This window comes from Lynx canadensis, chromosome C2 (genome assembly GCF_007474595.2).
Source record: "Lynx canadensis isolate LIC74 chromosome C2, mLynCan4.pri.v2, whole genome shotgun sequence".
NCBI classification, from domain to species: Eukaryota; Metazoa; Chordata; class Mammalia; order Carnivora; family Felidae; genus Lynx; species Lynx canadensis.
In genome coordinates this window covers 155,572,852-155,594,541 of record NC_044311.2, presented here as the reverse complement: position 1 = coordinate 155,594,541, position 21,690 = coordinate 155,572,852, and the positions used below count along the sequence as shown (strand labels likewise).

General features: G+C 61.2%; 1 protein-coding gene across 1 annotated transcript in view; it reads right to left on the bottom strand.

Annotated features, from left to right (window-relative positions):
* Positions 1 to 1,651: 1,651 nt before the first annotated feature.
* The window catches only part of PDE9A (phosphodiesterase 9A), a 59,610-nt gene continuing 39,571 nt past the window's right edge, over positions 1,652 to 21,690 (bottom strand). Inside the window, exons 6-17 of the mRNA XM_030329482.1 lie at positions 18,380 to 18,461; positions 16,515 to 16,589; positions 13,829 to 13,915; positions 12,967 to 13,071; positions 12,590 to 12,672; positions 11,302 to 11,458; positions 8,986 to 9,099; positions 7,031 to 7,135; positions 6,237 to 6,365; positions 5,009 to 5,104; positions 3,165 to 3,285; positions 1,652 to 2,081 (exon numbers count right to left, since the gene is read on the bottom strand). Of these exons, the coding sequence (XP_030185342.1) occupies positions 3,181 to 3,285; positions 5,009 to 5,104; positions 6,237 to 6,365; positions 7,031 to 7,135; positions 8,986 to 9,099; positions 11,302 to 11,458; positions 12,590 to 12,672; positions 12,967 to 13,071; positions 13,829 to 13,915; positions 16,515 to 16,589; positions 18,380 to 18,461 (1,138 nt within the window). The 3' untranslated portion in view covers positions 1,652 to 2,081; positions 3,165 to 3,180. The remainder of the gene's footprint in view (positions 2,082 to 3,164; positions 3,286 to 5,008; positions 5,105 to 6,236; positions 6,366 to 7,030; positions 7,136 to 8,985; positions 9,100 to 11,301; positions 11,459 to 12,589; positions 12,673 to 12,966; positions 13,072 to 13,828; positions 13,916 to 16,514; positions 16,590 to 18,379; positions 18,462 to 21,690) is intronic.

The following is a 21,690-nucleotide window of genomic DNA, read 5'->3' as shown; positions in this document are numbered from 1 at the left end:
GCCTGCCCAGCGCCTCGTCAGGGCCCGGCTCGGGCAGGACATTTGGGAGCGGGGTTTGGGGGGGGGTCCGTCGGAGCCGGGGTTTGACCCCACGCGTCATTCCCTGAATCGCTACAAAGTTGGGAGAGGAAGACAATGCAACACAGCGTGTTCTTGTCCCCTCGTGTGAACACAGGGTGATGGGGGCGTAGGGAGTTTGCAGGAAGGTGCCGGTGTCTTGCTGCCATGTGCCATGTGTGGGGCTGGCTGCCCGTGTCACGTTTGGACCGCGCCAGGCGCCGCGTGTCTCTGATGGGCAGTGCGGCTCTGAACGTTTTCTCCTTCACGCTGATGCTGATGCTCTAGTCCCTGTGTCTAAGCTTTCCGCTAGGAACCCAGGCTGTCCCACAAGGAGGGGGACTGTCACCGACGTCCTCTCCTTACAGGCCCCTCCTAGTTGTGGATTTCCTCGTTCCAGGACTTGGTGGGACCGCAACCCCGTGATGCAAAGTGTGCAGGAGTGTGTATACGTGTGTGTGTCTGCAGCCGTCCGTGTGATTATGTGGATACGTGCACGTGAGCATGTTGTGTATTTGCGTGCGTGTGCATGCATTGGCACGTGTCTACGTACAACCCGGTGGGCAAGCACACGTGTGCAGCCCTGTGCACCTGTTCATGCAAGTGTGAGTGTGTGTGGATGTGCTTCTGTGTATGTCGGCATGGGTATGCTCATGCAGACGCGTGTGGATCTGTGTGTGTGTGTGTGTGTGTGTGTGTGCCCAAGTGTTGAACTCAGAGGTCGCTGTGTAAACTTTGACAAGGGGGCAGAGTGTGGCAAGTGGGTGTGGAGCACAAGTTAGCAGGTGGCCAGAAGGCTGCCCCGCTGGGGGAGCAGGTGAAGGAACTGGGTAGAGGCTGGCTCACGGGGGTGGGAGCGTGGAGGGAACTGGCCAGAAGCCGGGCTCACGGGCGGGCAGGCGGGGGGCACTTGTCAGAGGCTGGCTCACTGGGGGGAGCGGGTCACGGACTTCAGTGCAGGGCGCCACGCAGGCATGGGGGAGACCTGCATCGGGGACACCTGCTGGGTTTGCGCGTGTCGTGGCCATGTGCGCGGGCTTTAGCGGGACTAACATGAAAAACAGAACCGCGAAGATCAATAGAACCGGGGTCGCCGTTCATGCGGAACTGGATTCGAGAAGTGATGGAAAATGTCACAGCCCACAGATGAATTATTCAGAGGTGGAAAGCAATATTCTGGAATTCACCAAGGCGTGCTCCGAGGAGACTCCGCGGCAGCGGGTGAAATGTCCGCAGAGCTCAGATTAGGCGGGCGGCCTGACAGGTCAGTTCATCCGAGAGGAGCCTCTTCTGTCCCGAGGGGGTGCAGGGAAGGAGCCAGTGGCCCTGGGAAGCGTCACGGGGTCTAAACGCACGCAGCGGGGCCGAGGGAGTGCGTGACCGCCCGCCAGCCGGGGTCGGGTCTCCCTTTGTGGGCACGGGGCCCCCCAGATTGTCCCCAGTGCTGGTCCCAAAAGCAAAGGCAGGAAGAAAGGACAGCTGTCCTCCCCTGAGACGTGCTGTGCACAGTCTGCTGACTGAAGTGGCACGTTCCCACCTCCCCACACGCAGCCACCAACGCCCCCTCGCTGCTCACAAACAGGACACGCGCACGTCCTTGTGCTCTGGGCACTGCCTGGCATTTAATTCTGAATTTACACGGGAGGGAGCGTCACATCACACCGCGCAGACACATCTGCGAGCAAAGCACAGTTCCTGTCCCCCCGTGAGAGCTCGGGGGCTCTGGGGACTGCCAGACGCAGCCCCCGGATACACAACACTACAAAGAAAAAGTACAGTACCCGTTTCTGTATAAGAATATATTATTTAAAAGACAGTTTAAAAATAAAAATTCTGTACAGCATCATGAATTCCGTTTTCCTTTTTTTTTTTTTGTATCAGTGAACAAAACAGTTCTTAGAAAACGTGGTCTCGTGGAGTCAGGCGCTCGGAATGAACTTCTCCCCCGCGCGGACGGCTCGCGAGGCTCGGCCAGCCTGGTCCAGAACCACGGCCCGCATCGTCCTGCCTCCTCCAGGCTCCGTCTGCTCGGAAGAGGGAAAAGACCTACTGGTTTGTTTTCGTGGGGGCTGAAAACGTTCGGGCACAATCAACATCGTCACGGGAGGACGCGTGGGATGTTTAAGGACTGGACACACGGCTGAGCACATTTAGGCCAAATGAAACGATTTTGATCCTTCTCCTGAACCACTAAAAAATAGGGTGTGACCGAAACACGCCGAGCCAGTGTTTCCCGAGCGCTTCTGATGGACCGGCGTGTTGCTCATGGAAGGGGTAATAATGGTGTGATTATCTCGAGGCCGGAGATGAGGGCTCTGAGGCTCAGAGAGGCTGAGACGCCTGTGTGGGTCTCTCAGCTTGTACTTGGCTGCGCTCAGTTTCTCGGATGCCAGAGCTGGCCACTGCCCCTCTGCACCAAACAAGACGCAGGTTCCCACACCCCGTGCCCTGGAAAGCTTTGTCCCGAGAATCTATCCAGGGGTCCTTCAGACGTGCGTGTGCCACGACCTTACCACGCAGAGGCCGAATGAGCTTGGTTTCCCTTTGACACGGACTAAACGAACAGCTTGCGTCAGGGGCACAGGAAAACGCTCACGGCGACAGACGCAAATGCTTTATGTTTGGAAAGATTTTAAAACGTGCTTTTCCTTATAAGCGGCACATAGGCTAATTACTGATCTTTGGCTATCAACCCAAGCGTGACCCCCCCCCCCCTTCTTTCAGAGCCTAATTCTAAGAATTATAGGCCAGGAATAAAAGTCTCACTTTACTGAAAAACCATCCGTCTTTCAGGGGCGCCCGGGTGGCTCAGTCGGTTAAGCGTCCGACTCTTGATTTCGGCTCAGGTCGTGATCTCACGGTTCGTGAGTTTGAGCCCTGCATCGGGCTCCGTGCTGGCAGCGTTGAGCCTGTTTGGGAGTCTCTGTCTCCCTCTCTCTCTGCCCCACCCCTGCTTGTGCGCACGCCCTCTCTCACTTTCAAAATAAATAAAAAACGTTCCAAAAACTTGAAAAAACCCATCTGTCTTTCAGATTTCTGCCCTCACTCTCTTTCCTTCCCCCCTCCCAGAGATTTTCAGTGCCACCCCGTTTTAGGCTCTGAGTTACCATGTGCATCGAGACGTCAGTTCAGAATAGCACCCTCTTCTCTGTTTCTCACATCTCTGCTTTTCTCTCTCGACGACGGCGACGTGTCAGTGCCCCCCGCCGTCAAGCTCTCCGTCTCCCTCTGTAACCGGGACAGGTATACAGAAGGCAACGATCAGGTCCCAGGAGACCGTGAGGACCTGACTGTCTGCTAAAGTGCTTCCTGTTGACTGAGACGCCAAGGTGTGTAACTGAGGCAGAGGTCCTCGGCCGCGGTGTGCCGAAACACACGCAGCTGCACGTCGTAGACACGGCTCTGTGAGCGAGCCACCTCCCTAGCTGTGGGAGGCCTCCCCTTCTCGGCCAGCGTCCGGAGCTTGGACAATGCACTCACGGTGTCTGCCGAGCCCGGTGGCCTGGCGGAAGGGAGCACGGAGCCCGTCCACCCTTTCTCTTCTGGCGGGGGGGGGGGGGGTCTGTCCTTTCTGGGGGTAGGGAAGCATCCTGGAGGTCCCGGGGGCCCCCACTTGGCAGCGGGGCCTGGGACCTTCATAGCGACGGCTAGGGTGTGCTTTAGCCATCCTGCCGGGGCCCTGCCGGGCACACCTGCTCTGACATCGCTCTCTGTACCATTTGCTCTTAGCCTCTGGAGTCTCAGGACCTCTTGGGGAACTTGTAGTGGAGGGAGCCCTCTAGAGAGGCCAGTCGTGGGATGCCCATCGACCAGTAGGCACCTCCTGAGCACTGACACGTGCCCAGCGTCACACACAGAGCAGTTCGGGGGGTGGCGAGGGCAACACGGGGCGCCTGGGAAACCGCTCAGCGCTCAGTGGGGCTCGGGGGTTCCCGGTGGCGAGGTGGGGGGACGCCATGACCAGGGAGCCCCGACTGAAGTGAGCGGGGGATGGCATGGGACGGGGTGTGTGACGCTGGTGGAGGCCAGACCAGGACAAAGCGAGAGGCAGCAGGGACACTGGAGAGGAGGCGGCGGGGGGCTGAGGGGAGGCACACCCTGGTGGCTGGACGTCACGCAGGGGAGGCCCGCGGGGGTCCCCGAAGCAGAGACGTGAGCACGCGGAGGCCCTGGGGTGGTCAGCCCACTCGCACGCTTTGCTGAAAGCGTCTGTGCCGGTTCTGCCCACGTGAGCTGGACCTTCCCTGCGAACGGTCCCGTCCTGACAGCGACCTGGGGCCAGGCCCCGTCTCCCCGACCCCGAGGGGGCCGAGCCGCCGTGTGTGAGAGCTCCAGGATGCTTTTCTTTTTTTTTTTTTTTTTTTTTTTTAAATTTTTTTTTTTCAACGTTTGTTTATTTTTGGGACAGAGAGAGACAGAGCATGAACGGGTGAGGGGCAGAGAGAGAGGGAGACACAGAATCGGAAACAGGCTCCAGGCTCTGAACCATCAGCCCAGAGCCTGACGCGGGGCTCGAACTCCCAGACCGCGAGATCGTGACCTGGCTGAAGTCGGACACTTAACCGACTGCGCCACCCAGGCGCCCCTCAGGATGCTTTTCTTGTGCCGTGGGGAGCGCCTCCTTCCACCACCCTCTCGCAGAGCAAGGCCAGCCCCAGGGCTGGAGGACGGGGACCCACAAGGGGCCAGGGCGCGGCCCCGAGGGGGTCTGAGATGCCTTGACGCCCTGGCCCACCCGATTACAGCACAGGTTTTGGGGACGACGTGGCCCCTCCGAGGGGCGCGGGCCATCGGGGGCCGTTTGGTTTCGCTGAGAGTAGAGGCTCCCCGGTTTGCCTGGGTCTGGACTTCGGGGGGTGGTGGTGGAAATGAGTCCACAGCGGCCCCTGCAGGGGTGCCCGGCTCGGCCCGTCCCCGGGGAGGACCGCGTTTCCTGCCCGGCTCGCTTTACCTCTTTCACGGAGTCATCTCTTTGTTTCAGTTCCTCGTAACGGTCTCTGGATTCCCAAAGGGGCCGCAGCATGAGTTCCTCGACCACAGGGAAGAGCTGGGAGGGACAAGCAGATGCGTTCAGTCTGTCTCTCCACGCAGCCGCGGCGTCCGGGAGGCCAGGTGTCGGGTCCTGCGTGGCTCAGTGGCTCAGGCAGTGAGTCAGTCCCCTGCACCCTGTGGAGCTCTGGGGTCCCGCCCGCTGACCCGGGTTCTGAGGCCGCCCGGTCAGTGGCTCCTGCAGACCCTCCTGGAGACCCTCCCACCTGCCCCTGCCCACCCACCTCCGGGTCCTGCTCTGTTTCTGCCCTGTCCCTTCGCACGGACCTGCCCTCCACCTGCCCGTCCCCCAGTGTCCATCTTCCACACGCCAGCCTCGCCTCTGGTCTCTGCACAGCCGTGGTGGCCGGAGGAGACAGGCCATTCCCGCGGCAGGGCCTTGGCCGTCCGCCTTCACGCGGGCCATCCTGGCCCCACGGAACCCTGCGCACGTAGCTCTGGGCCCCGGGATGCCTTCCGTGCCTCCCCAGTCACATCCCGATCCTGCTGCCGGAGGGGGGCAGGCCCGATGTGGCAGCGCTGTGCCCCTGTCCCCGCTGGCCGTGGCGAAGGCCCAGAAGTCCGTGAAGGGATGTGCAGGAAGGCCGAGGCCCCAGAGAAGCGGGAGTGAATGGGGTTTAGGGAAGGGTGCGCTGAGGCGGTTCTGGAAGGCTGGCGGGTGGGACGGGGCCAAGGCCAGCTGAGGGGACACAGTCAGAGGTGGTCTGAAGAAAGGGGAGGACCAGGAACTGGGGGCCGTCCTGCACGACCGGAGTGCTAGGGAGGGTGGGGGACTGTGTGTAACGAGGCGGGCAGTTTTCCCTGCATCGTGGGCAGTGGGGAGCCATGGAAGGTTCGGGAGAGAGGCAGAGATAGTCTCCTTGCTGAAATCTGCCTGGGGATGGCCGTGTGCCCGTGGATGGGGCAGGTCAGCAGAGGTGCCCTGGGAGTGGAGGGCAGAGGGGGGCCCCAGGGCGCAGGGAGGCCGGAAGACCGGGAGGGACAAGACAGGGGGGACGAGAGGGTGTTCTGGGCGTGCTGGAGGGGGGCACTGAGCAGGCAGCTACAGCACGCTGGTGCGTGTGTGCACGTGTGTGCACGTGTGTACTTCTCAGCGCGACGTCATTCAGCATGTGGTGATGGTCACTCACCTTGGTCACCGTTTCAAACATGGGGATCAGGACAAACTTGATGAACCCAATTTGGGCCGTGGCTTTGGTCACTTTGTCCCGGTCCATGAAAGGGGCCACGGGAAGGCCTTCCGACTTCTCGCGGTCGCTCTGCAGGGAGGCAACAGCCCGAAACGTTGGAAAGCGCAGAATCTGGGGGGCCCCGAGGGTCACCGGCCTTAGAGGGCAGAAGGCAGGTTAACGTGCCACCGCCAGCCAGCCCGCTCTGTCGTGGGGACGTTCACAGTCACCAGGACGGGTGGTGGGAGCTGGGCAGGCAGGGCCGCGCCGCGACGATAGGGTAGAGGGACAGGGTGGAGGGTGGGGGGTGAGTTGCCGGGCGGCTCTCGGCTCTCGGCTCTGAACCCGGGGTCCACCGCGCTGCCGTTGCGAGCGCCTTACTGGCCCTTCCGGCACCTCCCGCGTGGGCTGGTTGGTCTTCTGTCTGAGGGCCTCCCCGGGCCTCAAAGCGTAGGCCGACCTGCTTGGTGTCGCCCGCCCCGGGGGAGCCTCCCCTCCTGCCTCTGCCTCTTCCTTTTCAGGCCACTTGCCCGACGCTGCCGCCCCCATTCACTGCTCTTTCGTGGTCCCCGGTGGCAGCTGTCGACGCTACTTTGCAGGCTGTGGCCGTCTTTCCTCTCGGATGTGCACCTGCCGTGAGGCTCTCTGGGGGCCGGAGACCGTCCGCTCCCGTCCACTCGTCCCCCGGGCATGCCCATCCCCCTTTCCAACATGGGGCCCCCGCAGGGGGTTTGGTGGCACTGGGACGCTCTCACCTGCATGAAATACTCTTCCAACAAGCGGTCCACCCAAGGTTCTGCAACTGCCATCGGACGCACCTCGTTGGAGATATCACAGCATTTTATCAGAATCATCTTCAGCTGGAAGACAAGGGGGGGATCAGCGGGGCCCAGAGCATGTCCCCCTGCTGCTGTTTGGGTCTGGACTTCGTCCTCCCCGGAGACCAGCCCTCCAAGTCTGGTGAGGTTTGCACGCCCAGTGGGCACTTCAGGAGACCGGTCGGGCCAGGGTGTTTGCCCCTGTGCCCGAAGGCGGGTGCCTTCGGGGCCGGCACATGACCGTCCCCGGGAGTCACCGATGTCCTGGGCCAACGTGTGGGCCGGCGCTCAGGGTGTGACGCTGACTCAGCAGGCGGTGCTCCCGGGCACATCAGCTCGGGGCTGCGGGCCCCGGGCGCCCCCCGGCCTCCCGGCAGGCACAAGTGGGCAAGGCGACTCGGCAAGGCTCTGCTCGGCTCAAACCCTGGCACGGCCTCAGCTGAACCTGGGCTGACTCGGCTGCCCCTGTCCCTGTCCCCTTGTCAGTCCCTGGGAGTCGATCCCGGCCTTCCTTGTCTCTGCTCAGGTGACTCCAGAACACAGGCCATCACAGGGCTCTGCCCGGCAGGCCTCTCGGGGCAGCGGTCCGACGCTGGGCCCGGGGCACAGGCTGGGTGCTGCCAGGCGGCGGGAAGCTTCCAGGCCCCCAGGCCCGGCCGCGTGGAGCTCGTCAGCATTCAGGCCTCCTCCTGGGGGCCTCCTCCCCTCTACCTCCCCCAGCCCTTGTGCACGAACAAGTGGAGATCTGGGGGCTCCCCGGCCAGGGCACGATCCCCTGGTCTGTGCTGCGGGCCGCCACCCCTCGCCCGGTGTGGGGGTGGATGGAACCCCGGGGACCCGGGGCCTCTTCCCCACCCCCCCCCTGCTTGGACGGTTGAAGGAAGGGAGTAAAGGGATGATGGTCACTCTGTGCGGCTCACGGTCTCAACACTGGCAGCAGACGTGTGGCCTCTGCCCTCCAGGGTCTTTCCTTACGTTTCAGAGGGAAAACGGAGGCAAAGGGGGCACGTCTACTCGTCCCTCTGTCTCCAGACGCACCGCCCTCACCCTGCCGTAGGGCCAGGCGGCCCCTCCCACACCCGCTGGTTTTCGGGAGCAGGGACACGGCTCCCACATGACTGCATCTCTCTGCGCCCCGTCCCCAAGAAGCGATGCCTCGGGAGGCCCTGGCCCCAGGGGACATTTTCTCCTGCCGTGTAACTTCTGCAGAACGTGAGGTCCTTCCCTGCACACCCTGTGTATTAGCTACGAATCAGTTTTGGGGACGTGACGTCAGACGGGCGGCCAGATCTCAGAGGGCTTCCTTGTTCATCAGCTTCCAGGGACAGAAAGTGACCATCGGTTTTAAAAAAGAGAGAGCCAGAGAGAGAGAGAGAGAGAAGGCCGGAAAGCAGGCCTGACGCCCAGACAAGGCTCAGCAGAACCCCTTTCTCCGAAGACGGGGAAGGGTGTTTCCACGTGTTTCTCTTACGAAGGGCAGGTGGGGTGCAGACCCAGGCGGGCCCTCCTCACGGTGAGGCTCCCTGCCCTTCTCGGCACAGCTGGCCCTGCTCGTGGAGGGCCGGGCCGGGAGGGGTGCTGCGTCCAGAAGCTGGTAATTGGGGTGCCCGCCCGGAAGCTGGTAATTGGAGTGTTTTCTGGGGCACCGCCTTCGTGGGAGAGCCAACTTTATTCTCGGGACTGAGCAGGACGGATTGCTTTCCCCCACGAAAGGCGGTACAGGAGGCACAAAAGCTGCCTTCGACCGGAAGACAGGCCCGCTGGGGGCTGCCCGGGGAGAGCTGGACGCTGCAGGGCAAGGTTCAGGGTTTTGGGGTCTCGGTGTCCAGTCTGGGCCGGAGCGTAGGACGCGTGCACCAGGGCCCCCAAAACGGGTGTAGCGATCTACTTACGAGGGTCACATGCTGTTCGTTGCTGTAGTCAAAAGTCTCCATTTTTTCTTTGAAAGAATCCATAATTTCTGCGTGTCTTGCCATGTCAGTGGCTAGAATCAGAGTGATCATCCCCTGGAAAGTGAGAGCAAAGCGTTAGCCCCGGGCGGAATCCCGGCAAGGACCCAGCGAGCGCCGGCTGGGCACACGGCCCTTCCCCGGGTCCGGGGCCAACTCTACGTGTGCGTCTGCACAACACCGTCCTCATTTGTAAGATGAGAGGCCGGGGAGCCTCCCGGGCCGCAGCTGGCGAGTGGAGGCTGGGGGTTCAAGCCCACCCGTGCGCTGCAAATGGGCCCCGAGGGCCGAGTCCACGAGGGGGCAGGCCCATCGGCTTGCAGATGGCCGGCTCGGCGCTGGGCTTCCCGGTGATGACGGTCGGTTTTGACTGAGGACGGATACTTCCCCCTCAATTCAGGAATCCAGATCCACGGTCGTTCCTTTCACGTCCCGTTGCCGGAGGTCAATCGCCGATCTTCCAGAAGTCTCTTTCCCTGTCGCGTCTCATCTGTACGTGACTCTGGGCGCACACTGCGCGGGGGTGGTCAAAGCCCGCTTGCATTTGACAGCGTCGTTCTACTAACACATTCGTAAGCGAGAACGCGATGATCTTCTAACGACAAATACCTTACTACCTTGGTAAGCAAGGTACTGGATGACAAAATATTATTAAAAATCGGGCCGGATGATTTCACGGTCAGGAAAGTCTCATGTCTGACGTTTGACAAGCGTCGTGCGTCCCCGTGGCGGGCGGCGTGAGGGAGGCGGGTCCCCTGCTTGGGGACGCTCCTCTGACTGTTCCCGGGGTAGGAGGGCAGGGCACACACCAAGGGGACCCGGCTGCTTCGCTTCTCCAGGTCGCTCCCCACTGGAGCTCCTCACCGGCAGCCCTCGGGGACTCTCTACGGCTCGCCCCTTCCCACGCTGGAGAGGAAGACACGTCAGGGCTCATCCCAACAGCTCGCGGCGTCCCCGGCCGGCGGCTCCAGAACACGGAAGAGAGGCCAGAAAGCCCATAGATGAGGGGGACATGGTTGGGCCGGAAATCGGCGACTCGATGGGGACTGTCCTTCGGCACTGGCCTCGGCTCTGAGCTTCCACGGCAGATGGAGGGACGGTGTTCTCTGATCAAGTGCAGCCCGTCAGACCTCCAGGAGGGACGGCCGGGTCCCAGCGTCTTTAACAGGTGCACCTTGAAGCGAGGCCCCGGGCACCCGGTGGGTGAGGCTGTCATCCGTGGGACAGCAGAGTAGGGTGCCTCACCGCGAGGGGGGCTCCCCGTGCGTGTGTCCTGGGGCTGCCACACGAGTGCCGCGTGCCAGGTGACAGAGAACCACAGCGGGGCATTCTCTCCCAGTCCGGAGGCCAGAAGTCTGAAGGCGCCGGGAAAACGTCCTTCCTGACTTTTCCTGCTCCTGTGGCCCCGGGTCACTCCGGCCTCTGCTTCCGTCTTTAGGCCAATTTCCCTTCCATGTATCTGTCTCTTCCTCTGTCTCTTCTAAGGACACCTGTCACTGGCTTTAGGCCCACCTGGGTAGCACCAGCTAATCTCACGCAGAGATCTTAACTTAATCACCACTGCGAAGACTCTTTTCCAAATAAAGTCACATACAAAAGGTTCTGGGGGTTAGGAAGTGAACATACAATGTTTTTTTGGCTACCATTCAACCCATACACTCTTCCAAGAGATCATTCTGGTATCTTCCCTCCCCTGAAAACATCAGAGGGTGGCGCACAGAGCTGTGCTCAGCGTGGGACCTCCTGCGTGGGAGGGGGCATTACCTCCAGCGAGGTGGATGTCTGTCTCAGGACAGGAGGGCGACAGAGGCCTCCCCAGGGTCTCTTATGTGAAGTGGGCGGTGGGGCCGACCGGGTGAGGGTGGGGCAGGGGGAGGCAGCTGGGGGGCAGGGGAAACAGTCGGCTAGGTTGGACTCAGCAGGTGCATCTGTCCAGGGCCCGCACGTTCCCACGGTGCCCCTCACCTCTGTAACCCCCACTCTCCCGGGCTGCAAGCTGGAGAGAGGACGGATCTTAAAGGCTTCGGGTGAAACACTGGATGTGAAATGCAGGTCGGTGGGGTCCCGTGTGTTTATGCCGAGGGCGCGCCTCTCCCCGGAATGCCACTGGCCTTGGTGGGCGAGGAGTGGGGGATGGGTTCCCCAGGATCCCTGGTGGGACCAGGGGCTTCTGGGGCCTCGGCCGCTGGCGGGAGGGGCTCTACTCCGTGGTCGTGCTCACCGCCTCCCACTCTGCGGTCAGAGGGCCCCTGCACGCACCTGTCTGATCTGCTTGAACCCGTCCGGCTGCACGTTGGTGAAGATGTTGCACTCGGGCTGGGCGAGGATCTGAAAGGCCACGGCACAGTGGTGGTTCTCCAGGGGCGAGATGTCATTGTAACGGACGGCCAGCTCCGTGCGGGCGTTGATCTGGTACCTGGCATCGCAGGAGAGAGCAAACGGAGCCTCGGGCACCTGTGCTCGGACGCGGCGGTGCCCGCAGAGGCTGGAAGGCAAGCCGGGCGTGCCCTGCAGGTGCCGGGGACCTGCTCCCCTGGGCTCTCTGACTCTGCCGCCCCTTTAACGAGACACCCTCGAGGTCTTAGAATCCCGCCGAGCAGACACCACCAACACACCTCGACTTCTCCCAGTCATGCCGCCCCGAAGGGAATCTGTTCGGGCCCCTTGCAAACATCGGCATATGCAAAAGGCAGACGTTCGGGAGAAGAACCAAGATGTGTTCTGAGGTCAGAGGCTGTGGTTAAGACCCCTTTGCTGGCCTGTGCTGTGCACATCATCTTGAGTGTGAAATGGGGGAATGGGCGCTCATGGTGCCGGCCTCCTCTGAGGAACACGGACGTCTACACCGTGGAACCCACTCCCGTCCTGACGGAGGCCATGAAAGCCGCCCGCGAGTTCCCGGCCATATGTGATGTCACCGCACAGACGCATCTGACCGAAAGGACAGGTGCCTCACTAGGGATGCGAACGGGTGCCACGCGGCCCGGACCTGATGGCTACACGGGGTGGACTCCGTGCCTCTGCCCCCCACCGCAGGGGTGGGAGCGGATCACCGATTCGGCCAAGCTTGGCCTGTCCTCCTGGCCCCCCACGGCGCCTCCCCGCCCCCTGCTGGCCTGCACTCCTTCTCTCCCTCAGTCCTAGTCTCTGCCCTGTTGCTGCTGGACACAGGCTGGGGAGTGAGATCCGGAGAATGGGCATCCTGTGCGGGTACTGCCCCCGGCTTCGGGCGGAGGGGAGTTTGGGCACCACCACGGCTCTGCCTGTGCAGAGGGACGTGCAGGGTCTGGAGCAGGACCGCAAAGGCGGGCGGCGGCCCCTCGGGGTTTGGCGACCTGGAAGGGTCTGCCCCGGGGGGGCCCGAGGCCCTGGACAAAGTCCCAAAGTGGGAGCCGTGTCCTAAGCATCTGAGCTGGGGGTGCTGGTGAGGCCTTTGCCGCAGCCCCACCTCAGAACTGGTCTGTGCGTGAAGCGGAAGAGGTCACCTCTGACAACCAGAGAGCCCTTGAGAAGGAAGAAACGAGAGAGAGAAAAATCGTGCACGTACGTGTTGTTGTACCCTGGGTGATCCAAATCGTGACAGATGGCTGCCGTCATTAGAATCAAGATATCCATTTGGGAAAATTTCTCCTGGATTAGAGAGAGGGTGGGAGGGGGTGAGGAGGGGGCTGGAAGGGGGTGGGAGAGGCGGGACGCGGGTAGGACGAAGTCCCCTAGCAGCTGGCCTATGGGGAGGACCGGCCTGCTCTCTGGGGCGGGGTCGGGAGGGCGGGGCCCGCACCTGCCCGGTGCCCCGCCCCTGCTCGCAGCACGGAGCCACCGGCTCGCCTGAGGACAGCAAGGGGCGAGGTGGCTTCCCTGGGAGGGTGGGGGAGCCCGTGCCCCGGGTGGGGGCGGCGTCCGTGGAGCCCCCCAGAGACGCACCTGCAGCCGGCAGAGCCAGATCATGCTGTACATCATCTGGGTCACGCAGAAGCAATGCCGGAAGTTGTGGAAAGGGTTGTTTCTGTAGTTGTCGTGCACGCAGAGCTGGAGAGACAGAGGCCCCGGCTGCTGGCACGCAGCTGCCCGCCCTCCCCGCCCTGCACACCTTTCCTCCCGTTTCGCCGGCTGGCTGGCGTTTCGGACGCGCTCTGTGAAATCCTCGGCCGACCCAGAGGCCGGCTGTGTTCCTGTGTTTGCTGGAGGTAAGGACGAGTGGCCCCGGGGGGCCCGAGGACGCCCACTGGCCTCCCTGTGGCCTCAGAGGGCAGGTGGGGAACAGGCTTCCACCGGGGCTCACGGACTTGAGGTGCCCCCAGAGGGGCTCTCAGGGGCCACGTGGGGACGTGAAGCCGGGGGAAGGGCTGGGGGTTACGGGAGGGGCTCTGGGTCCCAGTCGCCATCACACGTTTTCATATTTTCATATTTGACATTTGAGCTTTTCCCACTTGGTTCCGAGCAATCTTTTATTAAAAAAAAATCTATTGTGAAACACACATTCACACACTCATACACGTACACGCACTCTGCTCTCTGCACACGCACTCACACACACACTCCTGCACACTCACCCTCACAGGCTGCTTCACTGGCCCCTCCCTCGTTCTCACTCTCACCGCCAGAGCAGGGCTTTAGGGGGACTGAGTATTCTGGCAGGAGACAGACGGACACTGGCCACCTGTTCTCACAAAACTCTCCCGGGAACGTCGCCTCCGTCCGTCCAGGAAGGTGCCTGGCCGGTCTGTTCCCGAGTAACCGGAAGGCACTGTGCTGTTCAAGAGGGACGTGAGGGGCCCGCACTCACCAGCCATCTCCTGAGCGTGACGGGGTGGATGGAGAAGTCTCGGACCAGGCCCAGGTCATGGTACATGTGTTCCAGGCAGCTCAGCATCTGGAGGCACGGGGGAAGCAGGCGGTCAGCGGCACAAGCGAGCCAGCCCGGCACGGCCCCTCCGGAGCCCTGGGGGACGCGCGCAGGGCCAGGGCCTGTCCCTACAGGATGAGCTCTCCCCTCCCGGGAGGCCCGGAGGGAGGAGCCGTGTTGACTGGGGCCGGGGGGGGGGGGCTGTTGTCTCAGGACCCCTAGAAGGACAGCGATGGGGTGAGAGGGAGCGCCCCCAGATGATCGTGTCAGCGGCGACGCGGTGAACTTCGGCACACGAGAAACCGTCTCCCGAGGGCATCACTGGCCAGGGCACAGATCCCCCGGACGCAGACCCCAGAGCAGGTGCGTGTGCGGACACAGAGGCTGAGCCTTGACGGCCTGCATCCCCCACATGCTCCATTTTGCCCTTCGGGGGCCCGCTGGGACCCCACACACATTTTAATGCGTTAATTACAGGGTCTGGAAGGTGAGCTTCCTGCCCCGAATTCACTTCACTTCACTGAGCTGTCTTCTGTAGAAATCTCAGGTTGAAGTAGATTTGTTTTCAGTCCCAAAGAGGATGTGCTGTTATTGTGGCGATCTATTTAAATACAGCTCAGAGCTCTGGAGCTCATTAAACCAGGGAAGAGAGATTAAGTGATTGTTACAAAGTGGGAGTCTGATAAAACGGGCTCTGATTTCCGGGAGGCATGTCTCCCAGGGTGACTGGCGACGCGCAAAGCAGGGATCTCTAGGCATCGCCTGGCGGCCCGGGGCGTGACATTGTGCCCTGCCGCCATGCCATCGGCCAGCCACCTGGGGCCTGCACGGCCACGCTCCCCGGCTGTCTGTGGTCACGGTGTGACCACCTCCTCCCAAACGGGCGTGTTGTGGACTGAACCGTGGCCCCCAAATCAGTCAATGGAAGCTCTAACCCCCTACGTGACTGTGCAGAGAGCAGGCCTTCAGAGAGGTCATCCAGGTTAAATGAGGTCACTGAGGTGGCTCTGATCCACCAGGACCTGTGTCCCCGTGAGGAGAGGAGGCCAGGACACAGACATGCAAGGAGGGACTACCGCGTGGGGACGTGGGAGACACCAGCCCTGCCCACACCTGGATCTCGGACCTGCAGCCTCCAGGATGTGGTTTGAGTCGTGGCTGCCCGAGCTAACACAGGGCGTGCCACCCCAAAGCCATCTTCCCGGCTACGCGGTCCTGGGAGAGCCGGCAACGTCCTGGAACGTCCTGGAAGCTGACCACACACCGGTCTTCCTGGAGGGGACAGGATGGATGCAGATAGGATAATGTCCAGGGCGCCGGGTTTTGGAAACTGGAGAGCGGCAGGGGCCCGGGGCCCCTGACGGGTCTGCCTGTGGGAGGGCGGGCGGGCGGCCTTCCCATCGTGGATGCGTGAATCCTTCAACCTCCCCGTGAGGCGGCGTGGCCTCCGTGTCCACAGGGAGCCTTGTGCTCGGTGAGATTCCGTAAGAGACGGGCGGCGAGTGCCCTTGTCCACGTGGGTGCTTTGCCACCGGGGGCCCCGGCTTTGCTCTCGCTCCGGGTGGGCCGGGGCCAGAATGACTTCCGGGAGCGTCGGCTCTTCTAGAAGTGCTCTGGCAGGGCTCCTGCCCACCCGCGGGAAGCGGGAATCTGTGCACGGGGAGCCACCCCGCTGAGTCCACTCGCCATCCGGCGGGCCCGGCCCAGCCTGGGCCCCCCGTTCAGACCTTAGTCCCGACGCTCGTCCTCAAGACCCAACTGCTGTTTGCTGGCCACGCCACCTCCCACCCTCCTGGTCACTGCCGGTCACGCACCGACCTCGCGGGCAAGGCCAGCCTCCTGCCCCTCCAAACGCACGCTCCAGTCCGCATGTTCCTCGGTGGCCGCGTGTCGTCTGGCTCAGTGTTGGCTATGGGACGACCCCTGGGACCCGGGTCAGCACGCGGCGGGGCGGAGGCCTCTCCTGTGTCGGCAAGGACGACAGCACGAGAGCCCAGGCCCTGGAGACACAGACGGCGCCCGCTCAGGGCGCAAAGCCCCCGCAAAGTTCCCGCGTCAGCAGACCTGCTGTCCAGGCGGTGGGCTTGCCGGGGGCAGCTTGTCTACACGTCTGTGTTGCCAGAAAGCCGGACAATTTGTCCGTAGAGCTGCTGGGCCCGGTGTCCACGATGAACGGCTTTTGTTTTCTTGGGGTTCACAAAGGGAGGGGTACAACTGGTATTATTAGACTAAACAAACAAACAGGAAGTCTCCACCTTCGTGTTTTCTCAGCAAAACGGACAACGTAAAGATCCTTCTCGCTGCGCAAAGGGACTCCGCGTCCTGCGTCCCGCTCCGCTGGCTGTGGGGGACGCCTCCCGGGCTTCTCCTTGGTGGCACGGCAGCCGCCCAGGAGGGTGCTTGGGGGGTGGGGAGCCAGGGGCGCCACGGCCCAGCCCTCCTGCCCTTGACCGCCCACGCCTCTGCTCCGACACCCCCCTCGCTGAGTCCCGTCTCTGGGGCCCTCCTGGGCCCGCCCAGAGTCAGTTTGGAGTAAAACCTGGAGAATCGAGTTAAAAAACAAAGACCAGAGAGGAGGAAGAGATCTGGGGTGCCTGTGACGCTGGCACGGGGGCCCCTCACTCACCTCGTTGGGCTCCCAGAGCCAGACGTCAAAGGTGGGCTTCCGGAGCGCTTCGATGGTCTCTGGAGAGAGCAGGTACTGGGAAGGACAGGGACCGTCAGCCTCTGGGCTGAGACAAAGGCCACCGGCCGCACGCGGGCTGGGGGATGTTTCCTCCACTTCCTCCTGTCCCCTTTCAAGGACACCTGTGCACAGGCTCCAGGGCCACATTCTACCAGAATTCTGGGGAGCGCCAACCTCCGGGGGCAGAAACCCCATCAGTGGCTGCCGGGGGCAGGGGGAGGGCACGAGGAAGGTCGTGGGGTGACAGAGATATGCCGCCCCTTGGTACTGCTGGAGGTCACCTGAGGTTTTCCAAATTCGCAGTACTCTGCACCCACAGGAGGGAAACTTCACTACGTGTCAATTACCTCTCAATACACCGGACTTGAAAAAAATACACTAAAGTGAAGTCCAGGGAACGTGGCATACATTCAAATCCTGGCTAAGAAGCTATTCGGAGTTTCTTTTTTGAGGGAACCTGTCCCTGCTTTGGCCATACGCTAATGCAGCACAGCTCGCTGAGGGGTGTGGGCAGAGGGGAAACCAGAGCTCGGGTCAAACTGTCGTAGGAGATTGAGGCTGTGATCGTAGAGGGAGGAACCCCGTGATGACAGGGTTCCGGGATTAGATATAACCTTGCCCTAGGTCTTTTTTTTTTTTTTTTAATGTTTATTTATTTTTGACAGAGAGAGAGACAGAGTGTGTGTGGGGGGGTGTGGGGCAGAGAGAGAGGGAGACACAGAATCGGAAGAAGGCTCCAGGCTCCGAGCTGTCAGCACAGAGCCCGACGCGGGGCTCGAACCCACGCACTGTGACTACATGACCTGAGCGGAAGTCGGACGCTCAACCGACTGAGCCACCCGGGCGCCCCTGGTTTGTTCTTTTTTTTAAAGGGAGTTGCTACAGAGGAAAGACACCTTTCAGTTTGGGCACCGGCTGGGTCTCATGACTCCCTGGGGACCCGGGACACCGGTCTCAGCGCCAGCACGCGGAAGCCTGAATCTTAGCGCGAGAGCGTGTGGTCAGCAGGGCCAGGGTTTTGCCAACTCAGCTGAAGGTACTGTTGAGATGGCGACTGACGCCACAGGACCCTTCTCTGTGGTGTTTGAAGACCCCCCTCAACTCCCAAGGCGCTGCTCCTGTCACCAGGGCCTGGGTTCCTGTAACTGAGAGATCTGAGACCAGAGAGCGAAACTTCTCGTAATCACTACGTATTATTCGGGGACGGGAGATCCAACCAGGCAGATCTGAGGTAATTTAGTTAAAAATTAAAGCTCCAGGGGCCCCTGGGCGGCTCAGTCAGTTAAGCGTCCGACTTCGGCTCGGGTCATCATCTCGCGGTTCCAGGTTCGAGCCCCGCGTCGGGCTCTGTGCCGACAGCTCGGAGCCTGGACCTTGCTTCAGATTCTGTGCCTCCTTCTTTCTCTGCCCCTCCCCTGCTCGTGCTCTGTCTCTCCCGCTCTCAAAAATAAATACACATTAAAAATAAATTAAAAAATTAAAGCTCCTTGCAGTAACATGAGAGTGCGGACACATTCACCTCGTCGGCGACGGGCGGACGGGGGGGGGGGGGGGGCTGTCCCTCACCTGCTGGCACGGGAGGCCGGGCCCGGGGCTCCTGCGGCAGACACACGGCAAACAAAACACTACCCTGCCCGAGGACAGCAGGAGCGTCCCACAGCCCGGCGCCGCTTGGGAGCTGGGTTTGCGAAGGCGCAGCCAGAGGGGGCCTGGCCAGCAAGTCGGGGTGGCTGAGGGCTCGGGGCCCGGTGCCCTGGCCGTGGACGCACAGCCGCGGTCTCGTCAGAGCCAGAACCTCCTCTCACCTTGGGGTAAGTGGGGACATCACGCCGGGGCGTCATCTTCTTGTTGGTATCCACAAAATTGTACTTACAGGGACAGCTGGTCCTAAAGGGGAAAAGTCGGGGTTAGCTCTGGCATCGCCATTTAGCGGGGTGTCCACTGGGGCACCTCCTCGGAGCAACCCCGACCCCAACCCCGACCCCAACCCCACAGACCCCTTGGCCTTACTTGCTGCGGGACAGTAAATCCTAAATCCGGCGACATCTCATTGCTAACCCCCAGGGACCCTGCCTGGACCTCCTGAGATGATATTGGGGCTCTCAGAAAACACATCAGCTTCATTTTAAACAGGTTCCTAAATATCTTTTAATGACGCAGGTAAAACCCTTGGATTCTACAAGATTCAAACAAGGAAGTAGGTAAGGTGTAAAAAAAAAAGAAAGCAAGTCCCCCTGGCCCCCCCGCCCGCCCCACTTTACCTATTTCTTTCCCCTAAGCCTCACACCCTGGAAATGCCTTCAGTTAAGTTTGGCGTATCCTTCCAGAATTTTCCTAGGCATGGACACACAGGGATAGCGCCTCGTATTTTTTTTTTTTTTAAACCCAAATGGAATTGTACCAAACTTCCTCTTTTGCAACTTTTTTTTTTCTCACCTCATATATCCCACACTCACTGCATGGCGCCCCACAGAGCGGGGCTTCGGGACAAGGCAGATCTTTGCCCAGTGCTTCCGGATGTGGCTGTGTTACCAGTCTCCCAGCACGGCCGTGGAGGACGTTTCCGGTTTCCCCCAGCGCCTACCGTCGGGAGATGCGTTTGCTATCTGCCTTCCTTCGTCCCTCAGTATCGAGGTATATTCTCCACGGGGACAGAACACACCAAACGGGGGGTGCTCTGCAGGGAAAGCCTCCTCCCACCGTCAGGGCAGAGAGTGCGGACCTGGCCGTACCCCGGGGGGGCTGCACGTGGCCCCCTCCCCGCCTTCTCGGAAGGTGAACACGCTCTCTATCCTCGGACTTGGCAAACTTTGTAAATAAAGTCCACCTTCTGGGAGAGCAATTTAGTACCACATAGTAAGAGCCACAGAGAAATTCATGTCCATGAAGCCCGTGTGTCTACCCTGGGGAATTTATCTTCAGAAAAGAATTGGATGCAAGCAGCCATCCCTGTGCGCAAAGGTATTCACTGCAACGTTATCTGTCGTTACGAAAACACAACCCCAAACCGGAAGCCACTGAAACGTGGGAAAGAGCTTAAACCACGACGGACGATTACGTGTTCTTTAGGTAATTATGAGTATTATGTGAAGTAAGGAGAGTTTAGGGGAGAGAGGAAAAAGAAAGGTTGCATTCGGTATGCACTGAAAGGTAACGCAAAAAGAATCCACCGAGGTACGAGGGCAAAAGACCACGTTTGTGGACGGACAATGAGGGGACTTTTTGTCCTCCTGGACAAAAGGATGAGCTGGATGAAGTTGGTTAAAGAAATTAAAAAACAATTTTTTTTAATGTTTATTTATTTTTGAGAGAGAGAGGGAGACACAGAGTCCAAAGCAGGCTCCACAGAGCCCGACGCGGACCTCGAACTCACGGACCGTGAGATCATGACCTGGGCCAGAGTCGGACGCTCAGCCGACCGACCCCCCAGGCGCCCGTTGGTTAAAATTCGATCTATTTATTGCTCACGGTGTTGTAAGTGAAAAAAGATTACAACACAGTATTTCTTTTCAAAAGGAGGTACTTATACCTAGAGGATCTGGGCGGCCCGGCGTCCAGATTTTAGGCGGGGGCCTCGCCAGCCGTGGTCATTGCCGGGGATTCGCCCCCTCATCCGTTCGGTCTGGAGCTTTTACCTGGGGGCTGTGCTCAGAGTAACAAGCCTGTTTTCCTTCTGGAACAGGCGCCTTCAGAATGAAATGGTGTCGTGCTCTTTCCCTCCCCCAGATGCTCACAAAACCCACCCGACTCCGTGTGGGGAGGGGGTTTTCACACAGATTTAGCCGAAGAGTCACCGACGAACCCACAGAAGACACCGACCGGATGGTTCCCGTGGTCGCCCGTGAACGAGAAATTGCAGCCTACACGTTTCTGAGAAGTGACAAGCGTGGTCTGTGCACTTGAGAAAGGAGACGGCACTGGGGCACCCGGGTGGCTCGGTCGGTCGAGCTTCTGCCTCCTGATTTCGGCTCAGGTCATGGTCTCACAGCTCGTGAGTTTCGAGCCCCGCGTCGGGCTCTGCACCGACAGCATGGAGCCCACTTTGGATTCTCTCTCCCTCCCTCTGTCTCTGCCCCTCCCCTGCTCATTCTCTCTCTGTCTTAAACTAAACCAGCTAGGTAGGCCTTGTGCGTGTCCCAGGGGGGTGGTCGCACGAGGCAAGCTTCCTTGACCCTCCCGGTGCGTGTGCTGGGCGCCTGGCGACTCTCCCGGGGCCCCCCCACCTGGGCCCTCCCCTCTGTGCCCGTTGCCATGGGAACCAGCCTCCTCCAGCCACGGAGCAGCTGGCACGCTGCCTTTTCTTTTCATTCTATTTGGGGCTTATTTTTGCTTTCATTTCCAGGGGCCCCCGGCCTCCCCTCCCCTGTGGCTCATCCGGCGGACGAGGCCCTTTGTTTCTGATGGAAGTGGGGGCCGCGGACCCCCGGAGCCCTCAGATGCCACCCCAGGCCCTCGCGGCCCTTCCCCGGCCCCGGGGCGGCACTCCTCTCTGTGCTCAGCTAGGCCTGACCCTGCCCTGAATGTGAGCAGGAACCTGGACCAGGAGAAGCCCAGGGCGTGGGTCTGGGAGGCGTGCGGCCTGTTCCGGGGGCGTCTGGGAGCCTGCCCACGGCGCTACCCCACCCCTGCTCCCAGAGCGGGGCCCCTGGTGCCGAGGCCCCGCTGGGCTGGGCTCACGTGCTGGCGAATGTGGGTCATTAGTCACCCCTGCGGGTACGGGGCTGGGCTCACCCCTGCCCGCCGCCTGTGTCCCCTCCGACTTCCGGGGAGGCTCGGTCGCCACCTCGCGGGTGGGTATCACTGGAAAGAGCTGTCTGGGGTGCCCTTCTCTCCCCGCAGTGAGGCGAAGCTAGGTGTCGGGGAGCCTGGTCCCAGGGACGCTAAATGCTGCGTGACGTCCTTGCACCACTACAACGGAACCTTGCAGCCAACAGAGACAGAAGGGGGACTGCGAGCGGCTGATTGTTTCCCAGCTTCCCTTCTCCGCGAAGCAAGGGCAAGAGGGCCGTTAGCGTGTGGCACGGAAGGGGCTGCCGGGCTCCCGGACCAGGGTCCGGGGTGGGCGGCGTGGCTGCGGGTGAGGCCCGAGCCCAGGCCCCCGGGGTTCTTTTTTCTG